The sequence below is a fragment of the Fringilla coelebs genome, assembly GCF_963513975.1.
Source record: "Fringilla coelebs genome assembly, chromosome: 2".
Taxonomy (NCBI): Eukaryota; Metazoa; Chordata; class Aves; order Passeriformes; family Fringillidae; genus Fringilla; species Fringilla coelebs.
The window spans coordinates 4597782-4617866 of record NC_140029.1 but is presented as its reverse complement, the minus strand read 5'-3'; the positions used below and the strand labels follow the sequence as shown (position 1 = coordinate 4617866).

General features: G+C 42.5%; 1 protein-coding gene across 1 annotated transcript; it reads right to left on the bottom strand.

Annotated features, from left to right (window-relative positions):
• Window positions 1-1500: 1500 nt before the first annotated feature.
• On the bottom strand, window positions 1501-12864 carry FAM3B (FAM3 metabolism regulating signaling molecule B; the record flags this gene model as incomplete). Its single annotated transcript, XM_084226813.1, has 8 exons — window positions 1501-1590; window positions 3472-3604; window positions 4332-4419; window positions 5104-5154; window positions 6627-6685; window positions 7368-7491; window positions 8240-8377; window positions 12846-12864. 8 exons carry the CDS (start codon window positions 12862-12864, stop codon window positions 1501-1503), a joined length of 702 nt encoding a protein of 233 aa, XP_084082939.1.
• Between the last annotated feature and the right edge of the window lie 7221 nt (window positions 12865-20085).

Sequence of the window (20085 nt, the reverse complement as noted above, 5' to 3'; positions counted from 1 at the left end):
CAGCCATTAGCACTGTAATTATGTTATTTTTATAATTCAGGCATGTAGCAAAGGGTGATTATGATGTAAAAGAATAAATGTCCTGCCAGTAACACAAGCACCACCCGAAAAATTATTATTATTAAGAAGAATGACTTAATATGGAAAAACATTGAAACAGCTATTGAAGTGCTCAGTTTGTAGCCACCTCATCAGCAAGGTGCTAAGGAGCAACCACTGAGTCTGCCAAAGTCAAATTGAGTCAGACTAATTTAAATAGTTTTTTTGGCAGTGTCCCTGAGCTATGGAGCAGTTTGCAAAACAGTTGCAGGAAATTTAGGGACTGGTGAGAGACACAACACCAGAAAGCTGCTGGGAACACAGCAGTGATTACAAGTGGCAGCAATGGTTGAGATTCAAAGCTTTCAAGCTTCATTTGAAGTTTCAAAGGGGGCTTCAAGCAGGAATCACAGAAGTAATGTTTTAATATTGAGAAAAAATGTAAGGAAAGATTAAAACAGGTGGGTTTCAGTCTAGGGAGGAGAGAGTAGATGGGGACAATCATCAGACACATCATGGAATGGTATAAAAATAATAGTGATGAGCTATTCTCCATGTAATTGGCTTGGTCCTTTTGGGTTAATTCCATATGGTTGGGGAATAATTAGAACAACAGTGGAATGCTGCAGGAAGCAACTTAAGTTATGGAATCAGCCATATGGGGGATGTCTGAACCACAGGGGCACAAACACCACTTATGACCAGACATGACATGCTGTGCTTTAAAAAAAGGGAAATTCAATAAATGCTTCTACAGCTTCCTTTCAATCATGTGCTTGATTCTATATTTAACACAAACAACACTTATGCTTGCATGAAGTCCCTACATTTTTTTTAATGTAAATTGAACTTAAAGGATGAAAAAATAATTAAATCAAATGATGTAGATTTGCAGCTTGAATTTGGCTAAATAATTCAAATAACTGGATCTTTACATGTTAGCATTGCTGTTCTGTTTTGTCAACATCACTAAAAGCAGCTCAACAAATGTGCCTGCTCTTGCCATACTTTCTCTGATCAGAAGAAATGTTATTAATAAACTGACATCAAAGTAATTTGCTGTATTGCAAATGATTTTATATTACAATTTAGACTAAGTCCTGTTTGTGTATTAGTGCTTAAAGGGAACCACAAGAAAAGACATACTAAAAAGAAACAAGTAAAACCACAGCCCTGAAAGTATTAATGACAATGTACTCACTTTCAAAAATCCTGGCATTTTATGACTGAGTTCCTGAACACTGCATTTCCAAACCAGACTATTTTATTTTCACTTCTTATCAAAATACCTATTTGTTTTCAGATTAGAATAAAACCACAGAGAAGAAAAATAGATTAAAAACTGTGCACTTGACCACTTTTACAATTGGTGTTCAGATGCTTATTGAGTTCTGGAGGCAATTAATTAGAGTAATGGATATAAAAATATAGAATTGTCTTTATTAATGAGGTATGCATTGTTCAGATCAGGTTTCTTGGGATACAGCCTTCTATTTGAATTTCAGCAGGCCACCCATTGTATCTGTTCTTTGCCTTGTCAGAGTGGTTGATCTGTAAAAGTAAAATAAATTTAAAAAAAAAATCACAATTTAGTTTTTTATATTTACATACCAGTTTGTCAAACCTTATACAAGAGGAGGGGGTAATGAAGGAGGACTGGGAAGCTGAGGAGAATGTTGCACATCTTGCTTAACATAATGGGTGAAGATCCTGCCAGTTTCTCTCTTACACAGAGTGCTTTATTTATTTCACAGATGGCTATCATGATATACACTAAACTGGTTATCTTTTCCAGCAGAAGCTCTGAAATGTGAAGAATATTGCAAAAATATTTTTCTGCACCGGCACAAGTTAGGGGATGACCCTAACCTGCTGGGAAAAATCTCTGTGGAGAAGGATCCTGATGACAATGAGCTTTTCCTGCCCAGCAGAGACCAAAGAGGCCAGTGGGATCCTGGGGGGCACTGGGATGGGCAGTGCCAGCAGGTCAGGGGTGATCCTGCCCCTGTGCCAGCCCTGGGGGCTCCTCTGGCTGCTGTGCCCAGCTCTGGCTCCTCAGCACAGCAGGGCCAGGAGCTGCTGGAGCTGAGCAAGGGCCTGGAGCAGCTCCGTGCCCAGGAAAGGCTGAGGGAGCTGGGGCTGCTCAGCCTGGAGAGGAGCCCGGGAGAGAGAGGGGCCTCAGCCCTGCCTGGCCTGGCTGGGCCTGGGGCTGTCCCTGGGGCTGTCCCTGGGGCTGTCCCTGGCTGTCCCTGTGTCTGTCCCTGGCTGTCCCAGGAGCAGGGAGGTCATTCTGTCCCTGCCCTGGGCACTGCTCAGGGCACACCTGCAGTGCTGTGCCCAGCTCTGGCCCCTCAGCTTGGGAAGGACCTTGGGACACTGAGCACATCCAGAGGGGACAGCGGGGCTGGAGAGGGGCTGGGAACACAAACCCTGAGAGGAGCCCTGAGGGAGCTGGGGGTGCTCAGCCTGGAGAAAAGGAGACTCAGGGCTGCCCTCATGGCCCTGCACAGCTCCTGAAAGGTGCCTGTGCTCAGCTGGGCTGGGCTCTGTCTGCAGCAGCACTGACACAGCCAGAGCACACAGCCTGAGCTGCACCAAGGGAAATACAGGCTGGAGAGCAGGGAAAAGGTTTTGCAGCAAGGGTGAGAAAGTTCTGGAATGGCTGCCCGGGGAGGTGGTGGAGTGCCCATCCCTGGGTGTGTTTAACAAAGCCTGGATGTGGCACTGGGGGCCAGGGCTCCGCTGAGCTGGTGGGGCTGGGCTGGACTCGATGGCCTTGAAGGTCTCTGCCAACCTGGTCATTCTGGGATTCTTGGAATTCTGGCTGTCCCTGTGTCTGTCCCTGTGTCTGTCCCTATGTCTGTCCCTGCTCCAGGCCCAGCCATGGCCCCAGAGCCACGGGCAGGGGCTGAGCCCAGCAATTCCCCTGCACAGGAGGCACAACTTCTGCCCTGGGCAGTGCCCAGCCCTGAGCAGAGCCCAGAGGGGCTCTGGGGGCTCCTCTCTGGAATATTCCAGAGCCACCTGGACCCAGCCCTGTGCCCTGTGCCCTGTGCTCTGGGATGGCCCTGCTGGAGCAGGGAGGTGGCACCAGAAGAGCCACCATGGTCCCTTCCAGCCTGACCATTCTGTGATCCAGTGATATTCAGGGAAAAGAGCCCCACTGTGGAAGTTTGACACGGCTGTGGAGGGAATCAGCATCATCGAGGGACCTGAACCCTGTTTTGGATTTTCTCATTTCTGTCTGCCTCAGTCACATGATGAGCATGACTGGGTTTACAGAAACTGCACACAACAAGGGCACAGATGCAAACAGGAATCTCTGTGAAAAACAGTATCTTTAGTCCTCCTGCAACCTGTGGGCAAGTTATTCCCAAAGTTTTTGCTTTTGATACACAGACAAATATAAAGTGAAAATGGAACAAATCTGACCTTTTCTTTTTTGATATTATCTGGCAGCTTGAAGCCTTTGGCAGCTATAAAAACCCAACTTGATCTGAACTTTATATTCTTTATTTCTTTACTTCCCAGTTCTTCTAGTAATTTTTTGGCATCATCTTTCAACCTAGGAAAATGTAGTGAAAAAAATGAGTGTTAAAAATTCAGGATGTGAAGAATTATGAAAAAGACCATGGCTGATTCATGTTTTACATTCAGCATTAAGCCTGCAGAAGCAAAAATGAGATTTAAATAGTCCTGAGAGCTGTGGTAGCAAGCAGCATGGCGTTGAATTCATAGAAAGAATTGAATTTATAAAATTGTTTCCTTCTCAGTAAGTGACTGATGTTAATGCAACCTGTTTGTAACAGCATAGCAGAAAGAAAAATGTACATCAAATACTCTTTGGTGCTTCAGTCCTTCCTAAGTAAGGACATAGGTGTCAAACATGGATTAAATATTTTCCTGCATAATTACCTTATCATGAACTCAGCTAAAATCTCCCAAAGATTCAAAAGCACCTGAAAAATTAGATTATGATGGTAGAAAGAATGAAAAATAGAGACATCATAATTGGAGGTGTGGATAAATAATATTTCAGAGTAAAGAAGATTGTGACCCAGAGGCAACAGCAATGCTCTTTGGGGTGCTTTTAAACAACATAATATCTACCCATCCTAGGGAGCACCAACACACAGATATGTGCAATCATGGAAAAAAATTAAAACTTTTAGACAAGATCTGGGAGAACAACTCTGAGTGTAGAATGGAATCCACCATTCCTTTACACCAATTCCCAACATGAATTTTCCAGCTTTTCACCTCTCTGCCCCTCAGGCTCCATAGCCTCCTACCTGGTGCTGCCATCATCGTGAGTGGCCATCAGAAGGAGGGTCCCTTCTGGTGCTTTCCTGATGAAATCCATCATCTCCCTTGAGTGGTCTGTGGAGTCATAATAACACATATGACTAGAATAAACAGAATAACCAGGATAACACAGCTGGTTATTCAGGGACACACACATCACACGTTTCTATTCATGCACCCACGGTCAGCAGCATTTTTAAGGAGTCAGGGAATTACCTTCCAGTGCCTCAGAGCATTCTGGTTCTCCTCACTAATAGATAAGGAAACTTGCCATCCAAAGCTTAGAAAATGTGTTAAAAGCTACTCTTAAAGTAGATAATCTTTCCAGCTATGTGGAAGGATGTTAAGAGACAGATTACCAAATTTGCTCTGATGATTTTATAACTAAAATAAAACAAGATATGGCAGGAAAAGGAATTTTGCTGAGTGAAGTGCTCATATCTGGTTAAGTGCTATTCCTACCAGACTGAAATAATGAAGACCAAAGAAAAAGACAAAACAAAAAAAGGGAAAAGAACAAGATAATTTAACAAAAAAGATCATTAACTATCTCAACCAACAGGAGAAATTCAGCTTTTCAGGGAAAATTCGTCATCATATCTGGCCAGAACATATTTTATGAAGACAGCAGCTGTTTGTTTCTAGCTGATCCCTGTTGAGAATACAAAGTCAAACAGGAAAGAGGAGGATAATTACATGAATCTGTCTTTTCTTAATGCAGAAACACTAACAAAAGCTCTTTAGGACTCTTTTCCTTACCTCCTGCCCACATTTCAAAAAACTTTATTGCCCTGGGTTTTCCAGTTTTATCTGTAATTAAAAAAAAAAATCTCAATATGAGCAAATATTATTTTATTCAATAGGCAAACACAGGATTTTCAGCTAAAGCTAGGCATCCCTAATATTACTTGGCTTCTTTTGTTTCAGTTCTTAAATTGGAAGAAATATGAAATAACAAGTTTAAGATTTGGGGAGAATATTTTGTTTCCTGTATTCTCTGAATCATCAAATGTGACAAAAAACTTTATTACTTTTTATTTTTAAAAAAATCATTTTCTGGTGTGGGCTTGCATGTTTTTATATCTAAATATTCTATACCAAGTCACAGCCATAGATAGAAAAATTGGTTAAGCCAAAGACTATTTGAATGAACTTAATTCTATTCTGTGCAGTGCTTGAGATGTTTAACCTTTCATCCATAAGGCACTTATTAAGAACAGTCATTATTTTGCCTGATCTAATTAGTGGACATGTAAAAAAAAATGTTTTGCTATAGACTGGTGCAAGATAATGGACAGATTTACCTGCTTCTATTTGCTACCATCTTGCTTGTGTATTCAAGATGAGTATTTCTCCTCTTACTCTCATTTTAAACTCATTTTTGTATTTTATACCCAGGAAAGATTTTATGATTGTTGGGAAAAAAGGCAGTAGTTAAGTGGGGAAAAATTTGGAATAGATTCTTGTCAGTGGTTAGTTTAATCCTCAGCAAAATCATACAAGTTTAGACAAAGTCAAGATCTTGCTTAGCAATAGTGAGACAAAAAAAATTAAAATATAAGTGTGTTGTGATCAAAGCCAGCTTGACTGTGCTTGTGAACTCCCTTTTTTCCCTTCCCCCACAAGATTTAGGCATTCATTTTCTCCATGACCCATTATTGAATACACTGCATTTCATCACCATTCCCATTCATCTAAATCAAAATTTAGGATTTTGGTGCCTCCAAACCTAGAATAAAGCACACCTGCTGCTTCCATTGGCTTTTACTATAAGCAAATGGCAGTTTAACATTAATTCAAATTTGAGTTTGTCTTTCTGTATCCTGAGCAAGTCTGGAAAAGGAATTTGTACTATGGCTGCACCTTGAGGCAGAACTGCAGCTCTCAGCTCCTGCCTCCCCCTTATCAGTGGAGCAGAGATATAATTTATCACGGACTGAAGCTGAAAGCTGAGTCCTACTGCTGGAGATCACAGATATTCTTGCTGTGCTGCAAGTCTTTTGTCTAATAAAATACATCTATGTGCACATTTTCTGTTCTATTTTCCTGTATTGATTATGAACATGCCTCTTTTGTTTGCCCAGAAGACTGTTTTTATCACACAGATTTGTTTTTCTTACATTAACATGAATCAAGTTTGCAATATTTTCCTTTCCCTTCCATGCTAGCTGGTAAAAAAAACCACAAAAAAACCCCCAAAATATCCAAGCCCCCCAAGAACACTGGCAACTTATTGCAGTACAAAAGTATGTGTCTCTCTAACATTTTTTTCTCTTACTTACAATTCACAATGGCAATGATTATACCACTTCTAACTTCATAATTATCTTCATTTACCAACCTGGAATTGAAATAAATACAGCTTCAGTAAAAGACACCTGTCCAGCAGCTCTGATGCAAAGTTATGTTTACAGTGCTAAGTAATTTTCTGATACTTATGTTTTCTTCAGTTATTTAATTCAAAACTCTATTGTGAACAAGAGCTTAAAAATCTTGCACAGTGTATCAGGCAGTTTCCTTCAACAATGATTCTTTCAAAATGAGCCAGATCAAGAAAATATTTCATACATTTGCAGCCAGGAAGATAAAGGAGGAAAAAAAACCCAACCAAAACAAACAAGATGAGGTGGTTTTATGACTGTACTCTCTGTGGATTATGTCTCCAGGAAAGGTCACTGCAAGGTTTTGAAGTTATCTCACCTGTCCAGTTTGAAAAGCCATGAAGGAACCTGACTTTCAGAATGTGCTGAGCAGTCAGCATTCTGTAATTCTGCTATCTTGCACCATGAAAATTAAAATTCCTGCTGAAAATTAACAGTCATCTGCAGCTTATATAGGAGAACAAAGAAAATCACTGGAGATTGGGTTAAAAAAAAAAAAAAAGACAGAAGAAGAAGAGTTACAATCTGTCAGATAAATTCTGAAGTTTCCCACCAGAATGGAGCCCCAGTTGTTGCTACTGAGCCAAACCCAAACACCTTTACAAAGCACTGGCTTAGGTGTAAAGTTAGAATGGTACTCACTCCTCATCCTCAAAACAAATTTTAGGCCTCCTTTGTTTGCTACCACCACTGAGGATGCGATAGACGAAGTTCCCAGGAGGGCAGGGAGCCCAGAGGTCACACTTCTGCCTTTTGGGGGCTGGGGCTGCAACAGCAAAGATGAAAAAATGTTTTATTGGATGCTGCATGAACAATTTCTACATGGATTGAATCCCCTAAAGCCAAAGTGCTGAACTCAAACATCTGAACACAGGATCCTTGGGTGGTGGCAACTTCATCACAGGTTGGTTTGGGCTGGAAGTGATCACTGATTTCCAAAGAGTTATAACTGAAAATAAGGTAATTATTATCTGCTATTCCCCATAACAGGAAACAAGGGCTACCAGGATGAAGGTTTCCTACCAACAGCTTGAAGTGAATAGTTATCATTCTTATTTTAAGCCCTTTTTTCACACAATAACTTAGTCATAGAGTGACAAAAATATACACATTAAACCACCTGGTCAGAGTAGAACTAAAAAATGATGAGAATTTACTCACAAAGTTTAGTTTGTGGTTCAGCTGTTTATTATAAATATAAATTATGTGTAATAGAAACAAAGCTGCAGCTTTGCACTCTTTTGCCCACAAATAAATTAATTGTTCTTACATCAGTGTTCAAATAATTACCTTTGTACATTTGCAAAAATAGGCTGACACTGTGTTTCTTCAAAAACAGTGTCTAAGAAAAGGCTTAGCTTTGCTTTAATTAACTTTACAGTCAACTTCATTCTTATAATAGCACATATCAAATGATTTCTTAGCTAACAAGCCATTTATTATTTAGCACATGAATACATAATATCAGATGCAGTATAAGAAAGAAAAAAAAGGAAATAAATTCAACTACCTACCCCTCAACACTGGTTTCTTTCCAATCTCTCGAAGTGCAGCAATAGATACTGTATTTTCGGGTACATGAGCAGCAACAAAGTATCCCAAATACCAAGCAGCCAAGGATGTCAACAGGAGTCCAAATAATCTCAGAACAACTGGGAAGGGGAAAATAAAAAGAATTAAAAAAACGCCCAACAAAATCCATAAAAATGTTTTCATAGCAACACAAAAAATCTTGTCATGTTTTCTGGCACTGCTACCCAAACTGGCTGGGGTTTTTTTTGATTCACTGTGCTAACTACAGCCTTCAGACATGTGGCAATAGAGTATTTGGTGCATTCCTATCTCCAAGGACAACCCCTTTTGTTTCTAAAATTTGATCTTCAAGCAGAAAATTCCCCCAATCACTCTCTTCAATCCACATCCATAATACCTCAAAGAAACACAAAGTTTACTCAATCCTAGTAGGATTTTGACTCTGAAAAGTAAGTACTGGGTACTACAGAGGTGTTTTCCAGTTACTATTGGTTTTTTGAGACATGCAAACACTCCAGGAATGGTTTTAAATGCTGATCAAGCAGGGAATTCCCTGCACCCACATTTTTAACAGGCTGGGTAAAAACAGCATGGCCCTAACAATCCCTTTCACACAATGAACTCTCACTGCATTCACGGAATCACAGAATAATCTGGGTTGGAAGGGACCCTCAATCTAATTAATTAATCTAATTTGCCCTCCTTTCAATGAGCAGGGAAACCTTCAGCTGCATCAGGCTGCTCAGAGCCCTGTCCAGCCTGACCTTGGGTATTTCCAGGGATGGGGCAGCCAGCACCTCCCTGGATAACCTGTGCCAGTGTTTTAGCCCCCTTGTTGTGAAAGGCTTCCTCCTCCTATTGAATATCTGCTTTTCCTCCACACCAGAAGTGCTGATGGCTTTCCTGATGAAACACACCACCTAATTTATGATGCTAAACGAGGAAATATCACACTGCAGTAGTGGAACAGGTTGTTTTAGAGGCCTGAGTCACTTCCTGATCTGCAAAGAACCATTCTTGAAAACAAGGGTCTGTTAAAGGGGAAGAAGAGAAAATTATTAATTTTGTAGTCCTGAAAACTGAGTTCAACAGGACCAATGTCCAAAACTATGCAGAATGTTTACTTTGCCAGCTCTCTAGAAAATATCTTGTGCTATCCAGTCTGAATCTTCCTTATAACAGTTTACACTCATTAGATAGTTCTCTCCTTTCCTTCTTTGAACTGCCTTTTATAAACATTAAGATTTCTGCCCAACCCTTTCTCTAGAATAAGGCCAAATTTTTCACTTGTCCTCCTCAAGTCCTGTTTTGCAAGTTCTGCCACTCCTGTGAATTCTGACCAACTGGTTAGCATCCAAATTCTGAAAAATTCTGTTATTCTGCTTATTCATACCAGAAGGAACTTTGATTTTTTTTTCCATAAGAGCAGACTTGATTCACACAGGTTCTGTTGATAATTCACCATAAAGACTGATTTTTTTCCCTCTCTAGCTACTCCCTCTTTGTATTTCTCCATGTGGTTATTCCTGCACTCTCCCAGCTTTAAAAATAAAAAGCCCAATGAAACATTGCAGAAACATTTGTGTGACTGCATGGAAAATATTGTGAGAAACTTGCTGTGTTTTCATCAAAGGATTAAGTTTGAGAAAGTAATGTCATGGATCCTCAGCTATTATAAATTTCCCTAAGCATTACCCATGAGAAATCTCTAACTCCACCACAAGTGGGTGCAAACCCACACTAAAATAATACTGAAATTACTCTGACACTTTATTTGTGCAGTGATGTGAACACAAACACTGACAAAGTCCACATGCACAAATCAGGAAGCTGCTGGAACCAAGCAGAATGACCTTAGCTCTTTTTCAATATTAAAAAAAAAAATTACCAGATTTATACACAAAATAATTTGTAAAGGAGGCCAAGTCACGCGTTTCAAAGACAAAACCCTGGAAGAATGAAGTGAAAATGACAATTTTATTGAGAGATTTCAGGGACTATTTTTGGGGAGAGGATGGGGCATGGCGCATTGCAAAGATCTGGGAGAGCACCAGTCAGGTTTTGTTTTGCTCATTCCACAGTTAGCTTGGCAGGTTTACCTTTACAATGTATTTGAACTATTTTTCATCATTATTATGAAGCAACTCTGTTGCAAAACAGGCTCAACAGTGCAACATTTTATTTAAATAGAAGAGAAAGTACAATGTCTAACTGCTGCTATGCCTGATGTTGCTCCCTGGTGGCTGGGAAAATCATGGAACAGATCATCCTGAGTGTGATCACGTGGCACAGACATGATAACCAAGGGACCAGCAAGGGTTTAGGAAAGGCAGGTCCTGCCTGACCAACCTGATCTCCTTTTATGACCAGCTGACCCCCCAGGGGATGTGGGGAAGGCTGTGGGTGTTGTGTGCCCGGACTTCAGCAAAGCCTTTGACACCATCTCCCACAGCATCTCCTGCTGCAGCCCAGGCCTGGACAGGGGCATCTTCCCTGGGTTAAGACTTGTCTGCTCAGAGGGTGTTGGGGATGGTGCCACACCCAGTGGTGTCCCCCAGGATCAACTCTGGGGCTGCTCAGGTTCAGTGTCTTCATTGATGATCTGGGTGAGGGGAGCGAGGGCTCACTCAGATTGCAGACGACATGAGGTTGGGTGGGAATGGGCAGGAAGGCTCTGCAGAGGGATCTGGACAGGCTGGATTGATGGACTGAGGCTTGGATCAGGAATAGGGGGGCCACAGGAGCAGGACACACCTGCACTGGGCTTTGTGAGGCCTCACCTCGAGTCCTGTGTCCAGTTCTGGGCTCCTCACTACAAGAAAGGCATTGAGGGGTTGGAGCATGCCAGAACGGAGCTGGGAAGGGGCTGGAGAATTCCTGAGGGAGCTGGGCAGGGGCTGAGCCTGGAGCAAAGGAGGCTCAGGGGGCCCTTGTGGCTCTGCACAAGTCCCTGCCAGGAGGGGACAGCCGGGGGGGTCGGGCTCTGCTGCCAGGGAACAGGGACAGGAGCAGAGGGAACGGCCTCAGGCTGGGCCAGGGCAGGCTCAGCTGGGACAGCAGCAGGAATTTGCCCATGGAAAGGGGGCTCAGGCCTTGGAACTGCCCAGGGAGCTTTGGAATGCCCATCCCTGGAGGAGTGAAAGAAACAATTGGATGTGGCACTCAGTGCTACTCTCTAGTTCACAGAGTGGTGATCAATCAAAGGCTGGACACGAAGGTCTTGGAGGTTTTTCCCAACCTAAATAGTTCTGTGAACCTATAATACATTCTGTATTTTATTTAGAACACAAGCTTCTTAAACATTTTTTGAAATATGCCTTTTAAGGCTAAAGGAATACATTTCCCAACTCTCCTGCATAGTTTGTACCTGGTTCTCAAAACTCACAGAATATTTTCACTGTTAGCCAACTTTTGGTTTTGCTCTCTGGGACTCAGAAGGTATCAAGAGACCTCACTGACCCGAACTGCTGGGTCCAGCTGGCTTTCTTAGGTTTCCTGAGGTTATCCTGCACACATACATTCATTTTTGGGTTTCTCCACAGACATGTGCAAACCCCTACACAGGTAATAGCACAGCCATAAGCTCAGACAAAGTTAAGATAACCAAGAGCACAATAAAGCACAATAAAGCACAAAGTGCAGCCTACATGCAGGAAAGCCAAACTGTGCTTTTGCTGACATGGGAGGCTGTGGCTGCTCAGCACCGAGGAGCAGTGTGGGGACACTGAGCTGCAGAGGTGTTGCTGTGCCTCCCTCACTCCATTTCTGCCACGGAGGAGCTCCCTGAGTGTTACATCTTGTCACTGTCATGAGGCAGGGACACTCACAGTACTCACAGTGCCAGGCAGAGGAGGCGGCAGAGAGAAGCCAGGAGGAAGGACAGTCAGGATGGAGGTGTGGCAGGACATGTAAAACAGCGGAGCATGAGGAAAAGATGACAGAATCACAGAATATCCCGAGTTTAAAGGGACCCACAAAGATCATCCAGCCCAACTCCTGGCCCAGCACAGGACACCCCAACAATCCCACCCTGTGCCTGACAGCATTGTCCAAACCCTTCTTGAGCTCTGTCAAGTTCAGTGCTCCCCACTTCCCTGGGGAGCTGTTCAGTGCCCAACCACCCTCTGGGTGAAAAACCCTTCCCTAAAATACTAATATCTCCTCTCCTAATATCTCCCTAACCTAATATCTCCCTAACCTAATATCTCCTCTCCCCTGAGAGGAGAGAGCTTCCTGCCCTTCCCTTGGGTCCTGTGTCAGCATTTCCACCTTTCAGCAGCTCTCAATTTCCCTTGACCCTCAGGTGCCTCTTGGCAACAGCTAAATCACTGAATGTAAGCCCTGTACTGGGTTATTCTGTGTTTAGCTGATTCCAAGCCCCCACGCAGCCACACCTCGCTAATACACACTGATCTGCACGCAGCTGGGCTTGAACAGAGGGAAAAAAATTAAAAAAACGAGAATATATTTAAGAGTCAAGCATGACTTAATCCAGACTAAGAGCTGGGTTATGAGCCGGCATCAGCTCTCTCGCCCCTTCCCCTTGGCCATGGGGGTCTCATCCCACCCGGAGTGCATCCTACTCACAGTGCCGGGTCAGCTTCATTATTCCTCCTCCTCCACCTCCTCCTCGTCCCTCTCCCAGCCTCTCCCTGCCAGCACCGGGAAGACAGAGGGAAGGGGAGCGGCCGCCTGTAAACGCCGCACCGCCCCGGTTAAACAACTTTATTGTCCGCAGAGGGCACCCAGCTGGCCGCGGAGAATGCCAGCCTCTCCTCTCCTCTCCTCTCCTCTCCTCTCCTCTCCTCTCCTCTCCTCTCCTCTCCTCTCCTCTCCTCTCCCTCTCCCTCTCCCTCTTCCTCTTCCTCTTCCTCTTCCTCTTCCTCTTCCTCTTCCTCTTCCTCTTCTCCCTTCCCTTCCTTCTCTTTCTTTCTTTTCTCTCTCTCTCTTTTGTCTCTTTCTTTTCTTTCTCTCTTTTTATCTCTCCCTTTCTCCCTTCCTTTTCCCTTCTCCTTCTCCTTCTGTGGTGTGGGTCCTTACAGACCATCTGCTCCCAGCTCCACTACCATGGCCAGGGAACATCCCACTACATCAGGTTACTCAGGTTTGGACACTTCCAGGGATGGGGCAGCACCTCACCACCCTCACAAGGAAGAATTTCTTCCTCATATCCAATCTAAACCTACTCTCTTTGAGTTTGGATCCATTCTCTAGGTGAACCAGTTATTTTTGAGTCTGTTGAACCCAACCCAGGGCTTTTGCCACTGGAGACCCCTCCTCCTTTTTCCACCCCTTATCACAGCTTTGATATAACACAATTTCCACCTCAAGCCCCAGCCCACCGCTGGCTCATCTTTTCTTGAGTACCAGGTGTTGTGCACCATCACCTGGGGGTTTCCTCCTGCTGGGGTAGCTGGCTCACTAATTTTCATTTAGAAAACTGTGGCAGTACCAGTTGTGGGTTTCTCTGGGTCTGGGTTGAAGGCACTTGAGATGGTGTTTCATGTTCACACTCAGGTGTTTATTATTTCTTATCAGTGAAACAGTCTCACTGCTGTGAGTTCTGCAGCTTTTCATTAGAAGGCACAAAATGCCCAACAATCTCTTGTTCCAAGGGCTTTTAAGACTGAACTATCCATGAAGAACTGACACCTGGATTATTTTCCCTTTTACCCCAATAACTGATCCCACAGAGCTGCAATGGGGACTTTTCTGCCCAATTACAAAATGCCACCCAAACCCATGGAGAAGGAGGAAGAAGAAGGTGAAGAAGAAACCCAGGACCACACCCTGTGCCCTCCATCTTGCTTCCATCAACAGACTAAAAACCCCAAAACCTCAATTTCTCACCAAGTGACACACCTACACTGCTCTCTATGATCTATTTCACACTTTAGTGGATTCCAGTCTATCTTAACGTCTGGGAAACTTTCTCCATGGATGAGGGTCAGAGTCAGTGCTGCCCTGAGCACTGGGTTTCCACAGAAAACCACTCAAACTACTCTGTGATTCTGCAGTTGCCCTTAAAACCTCTCAGATTTAGTTTCCACTAAGCTCTTTTGTTCCCTCTGCCTCTAATGATGCGCAGGAATTATGTTTATCTCAGCAAACAGGTGAATAAAATCCTGCAGGAGGGCTCATACAGGAACTGCAGCCAGAGTGGGGCTTTTGCATTCCTCCCAGGACACTGCTGAAAGCTGTAAATGTTTGCAGTCCCTGGAGGAGAGGTGTTTCTTGTCCTTGTCTGGGAGTGGTGTATTATAATACCCTGTAAATTGCAGGTGAAACCTAAGGGAGCAATTGCTGCATGTTATTTTCAAATGTACTGGAGCTTGCAAATGAAAAAGCAACAACCCACAGAACCTGGGTGTGTGAATAATTAAAGAGGCAACATGGGACAAATAAACTTAAGCAATGAGAAGCATTGGACAGAAAGTAAAAAGAGTTATGAGATGGCAAGAGGAAGTAAAGGACAACAATACTCTGACATACTTTTTAAAATATGCAATTACTTCTGCAGGAAGTGTTAACCTGCTAGCTGGCACATCAGAAAATGATGCCTTCTGTTAATAAATGATTGAAATTGTTGAAGACTGCACTTCTAGCCCTTAAAATAACAATAATCCAGCTCTAAACACAAAACACTGTGTGGTAACCAAATGAAAAATTCATATACTTTTATTAAAGCAAGGAATATTGACTAGGAGTTGGGATAATTTAATTTTGAAATAAATTTATTGTATGAGTAGTGGCGGGTCACAGATTCCATAGGGAAAAATTTTAAGCCCTTAGGAACTTTGTCACCACCTCAATACAGTGAAAAACCCACTTCACTGGCCATCAGTGGCTATAGGAAAAAAAGGAATTTTACCTGCTTTTACCCACAAGAAAAGTGTAGCAGGTTCCTTTTCATTATTGCCTAAACTGCATGGAATTACACCCAGGAATTTGGTCCAAATCCTGGTTTGCTGGCCTGCCAAATCCCAGGGATCCAGTGGCTGAGGGGATTTTAAGTGCCTAAGGAAGAGGAAACTCTCAAATGTTTTACTTCAGGTATTTCTTTTGTATCTGCAAAAAAACCAAACACCAAGCTACACTTCTTTCTTTAGTGATTAATCAAAGATGTGGGGTGCAAAACCCTTCTGAAGGATCATTTCTGATTTCATTCTGCAGACATTCATTCTGTAATTTGAAAGTTTAGATGAAAAACTTAGAAAATATTAATCTGCACTCTCAATTCCTGTGAGGCTGTAAGACCCTTTGGTGATAAGCAGGACAGGAAATCCACTCAGGAAACAAATGACACTGAATGGAGCAGGTGAATGCATCCACAGGGTCTTACTCTTGTCTTATCACCACACAATCCAGTCAGCAGAGGAAATTTATGGTCTAACCCAGTTAAAACTACACCAGCAAGTTCCTGCTTGCCCTTTGAACCATGGCACCAACAGAGAGATTTTCTGCATCCACCTCACTTCACTAACAAATGAGCAGAAGTGTCATTCCAGCCCTTGTAAGAATTTAATTTGTGTTTTCTGCTTGCCCACAAATGGCCAGCAGTGGATTTTCCTGCCAGGACAAGTTCAAAGAATTTAATGATTTAAAAGGAAGGCAGGGAGAGAATGTTGGACTAAATATTTGCTTGTAGAGCTCAGAAGAACTAAGAAAAGAGACCTCCTACATAAAATGTGCAACTGGTGTCTAATTTTACCTAAGACTTGGGGCAGACAAGAACATGCACATGGACAACAGGGGCAGCAGTGTGGAAAAGCAGCTATTTAATTCAACCATAATTCACCATGTGCCTGTGCCATAATTTAACTCACCCATAATTCACCATGTGCCTGTGCCATAACTCAGCAGTCTGTGTGCTGGTGACATGAAGGGGAGCATAGAGAAATAGAGATGTAAATGTCTATTATAATAAAATTACTGTTGATTTTTGTTTGGTTTTTTTTCTGGTTTTTGTTTGTTTCTTTGAGTTTTTTACCCTTTCCCTGTTTTTTTTTTTTTTTAATACCTTCACTGTCTTTATGAAATCCAGGAGCATATACTTAAAACAAGATGAGAACTTTTAGATACTTCTTTGTGGATATAAAGGATTAAAGTCACCTTCCCCGAGATATGCAAAAAAGGATCACTGGATTGTTTAACAAAGGGCAAAAAGCAAGCATTGATTGCTTTCAGCTGATAAGCTGGAAAACCTGTAAAGTTTGTGAGTCTGGGGCATTTCTGGCCTGCTGAACAATACAAAGGTGGGGCTAATTTGTGTATTTTTCTTCTGCTTTGTTAATCCAGAGAAACACACGGAGAATATATTTAATGGCACTTGATCCAGACAGAAAATGGATACATCAGGAGTCAAAAATAAATCAGCAGTTAAAAATCAGTATAAACCACCAGCCTAGAGAGTGTTCAAGTTGTCCAACAATAAAAAGAATCTCAATAAGAACACAGAAAGCTGAAAGTAATGTTAAGTTTACAATTAAAAAGCACTCAGGGGAAAAGTAAATAGTATTCCTACTCATACTACTTCAGAATTCCGGGCACATGAAAAGAAAGAATTTGAAGAAACATAATACCTTGTTTATTTATAGAAAGCAGTCTCATCTTGCTAACTGCTGTAAAAATCCAATACTCTAATATTTGTGTAGGCACTGGCAGCACAGATCCCTGCATTCTTTACAATAACCTGCATTTCTTGGGGAAAGCTATTGAATTCCCATGCCAAACAGATGATGAGTCAAGGTGTAGGCAAGTGGTACTTGTCAGCCTCTACAGGGAAAAAAAAAAGCCAAAGAAACCACAAGCCATTTATTTTTTAAAGAGTTTGTTTTGGTGGAGAAAGGGGAGAATAGTAAATGTTTGCTGTTTAAGTGGCCATCAGAATTACACATTGTACTGGAAATTACACAGAGCACTTGCCTTGCCAACCTTCACGTATTGGTGTGCACTCCACTGTCATTATCAAAAAAAGCCATATTCTTGCAACAAATTCTTGCTTTTGTGCTTCTCACACAAACTTAAAAGCTGTTTTGTCTAATCAGGCTGGTTTTCATGGGCAAAGATGAGCAAGGGAAGTGTGAGCAAACAGTTTTACAGTTTTGGATTCAGTGAGCCTGAAGTCCGGAGGGTGCTCTGAATACGATGGTGATTTCAAAAGCATAAGGGAAGTTTAGGCACAAGAAAAAGAATGAAAATTTTTGAGCAGAGCTGTGTAACAATGGGATCATGGAATGGTTTGGAAGTGGGTTTTAAGAATCATCCAGTTCTGATGTGGGTGGGGACAATTTTCTCTAGAACAAGTTGCTCAGTGCCCCATCAAACACCTGAACATTTACAGGGATGCAGCATCCACAACTTCTGGGGGACACCTGTGGCAGTAAAGGAGAAGCTTTGCTGAATATCAAGACAGAAATAAGCAAAACTTGCCAGCTTTGAAGGGAAAATATTAAACAGTTGATGCCACTCCATGTTACTTGACTAATGCCCTAAATTTACAACATTCACAATAAATACACTGTGCTGCCTCTAAAAAGCTCAGGGCTTAAAATAATGGACTTTGTAGAGAGGTGTTTAGGTGGAGGGAAGAGGGAGATGATAAACGATCAGAAGACCCTGAGCTAAGGATCTTTGAGGTTGGATATTCAAAAAACAAAATGAAAGGAACTTTTAAGGGAATTCAGACAAAAATCCAGAAAGTGCTGAAAGGGCTTGATGCCTTAGGAAGGCTGAGCTGGAGCAGAAGCTGGGCAGAGCTAAAGAATAAAGCAGGGATTTATCCAAAGGATCTCCTGCATGGACCCACCTGGGGCAGCACCAGAGCCCAGCCAGGGCTGCACCCAGGATGACCCAAAACGGCCCCAAAATGCCCGGCCGGGCACGGGGTCTCTCCCTGGGATCAGCTCTGCTCCATTTGCACCTTGCAGTTCATTGTCCCATCCCAGCTTCAGCCCCTGCAGTCCCACCCTGCTTGTTTTTCTCTCTCCAGCCCACGGGGTTTGTGCTCCTGGCTGAGATTTGGCTCATTTGTCCTTGGTGCCCAGCTGGAGCAGGAATTGTTTTGTCTCCCTGCTCTGTGCACAGAGCTCACCATCCCCTTCACACGAAGCTCAGAACTGCTCACTACAGCAGCACAGAATGTGGAAAATAGAAAAGCTCAGACCGGAGAGGTTGGAAAATGCCGCTTGGGCTCCACCTGGCGAGGAAAGAGCGCGGAGCAGGAATGGGGACAGGGACGGGATCCGTGTCCCTTCCCCATCCGCATCCCAAGGCAGGAACATCCCAAGTGTGACCCGAAACCATCAGCAGCTCCACATTCTCAGCTGCACGCTTTCTCTGCTCGGCTCTGCCCCGTACTGAAATTAAAAGTTGAAGCGGGAATATCTGTAATTCGGGAATAAGCAGGAAAAAATCACCTCGGAGCTAAACTTGGCTGCCTCCCCCTCCTGCCAGGTTCAGATGGGATCTATACAGCCGGAATTGAGAGTCACAGGAGGTGTTTGGATGGATATAATTTATCAGCTTTGAAGTTCTTCTTAACAGGATTTTAAAAGACACACAGAATAGGTTGAAAGAATTAATCATTTATTTAACGCAGCATAAAATCTGATTTTTTTTACATAGTGTTTATCTGAAAATGGCAAAACCTGAAAGTACAAAGTATCAATTTTTGGAAAATTGAGTAATGAGGCTTGACAGTAAGTGGGATAGAGATCCTGGCATAACCTGAAGATTGAATTAGAAAGACTATACCCCTTTGTTCCAAAGTTTGATCCCATTTTCTTTTCAGTCAATGTTAAAAACATTGTCTAATAAAAACAAAACAAAACAACAGGTGAAGAAATGCCTCTGTAAGTTGACCTTAAAGGTGAAATCCTCTCCACACTTCCTGAATAACATAACAGCTATTGTAGTGTTAAAAGCCTTAAAAGATCTCTGCATCTCCATATAAAATTTGCAATAAAAAATATGAACTGCCTATTTTCAGGTAAGTCTTAAACACTGAACTTTGTGTAGTTTATGCACACACAGAGTATCGGCTACCAAAGCAATTTTTTCCAGCACATATTGCAGTAATCCATGCCTTTGTGCTATCAAGAAATTGTTAGCTGTCCTTTTGTTGCCTCTAAACATTCTCAACTCCATTTTTTTTTTACCTCAGAGTTTTCCAAAGGACAACCGTGCTGCAAATACAGCCATTTAAACATTCAGCTCTATAATCCCTCTCTGAAAACACAGGAATAAACATGCCTGAGAAAGCAGGAGAAAATGTCCCTCATCAGAGGGGGACAGGATGAGAGGATTGTTACAAACAATGTCCTTTATTCAAGTGTTTTGCCTAAATACACATCGCTGTAAAATCAGAGCAAACTTAGTTGCTCAGCTGGAGTTTTTAGGATGCAAAATGTCATGGATGGAGCTCTCACAGCTCCTTGTGGTTCTCCTCTCCATCTCTGTACTTCCTGAGGATGGAGAACAAGCAGAATATACAGGACCAGGGCATATTTCTAAGTGGGATGTGAAAGAAGTCCAGGGAACGTAGTCAAGTGCACAAAGGAGCTCTTGGCACACAGCAAAATTCAGGGACCATTGGCACAGGTAAAGTTCTGGCTCCACTTCTCCTCCTAATGGCACTGCATGTATTTTCAGCCTACAGCTAATTTTTAAAGCATTAAGGAACTACTTTAAACAGGTCTGTGAATGGTAAACAAGAAAAATGTATCTTTTGTTAGAAAGCTAAAATTGGAAAATGGAGACCTTAATCTTTTAGCAACTTTCTTTTTGGGGGGGGGAGGAATGAAAAGGGGTGAATGGCCTAGAAGAC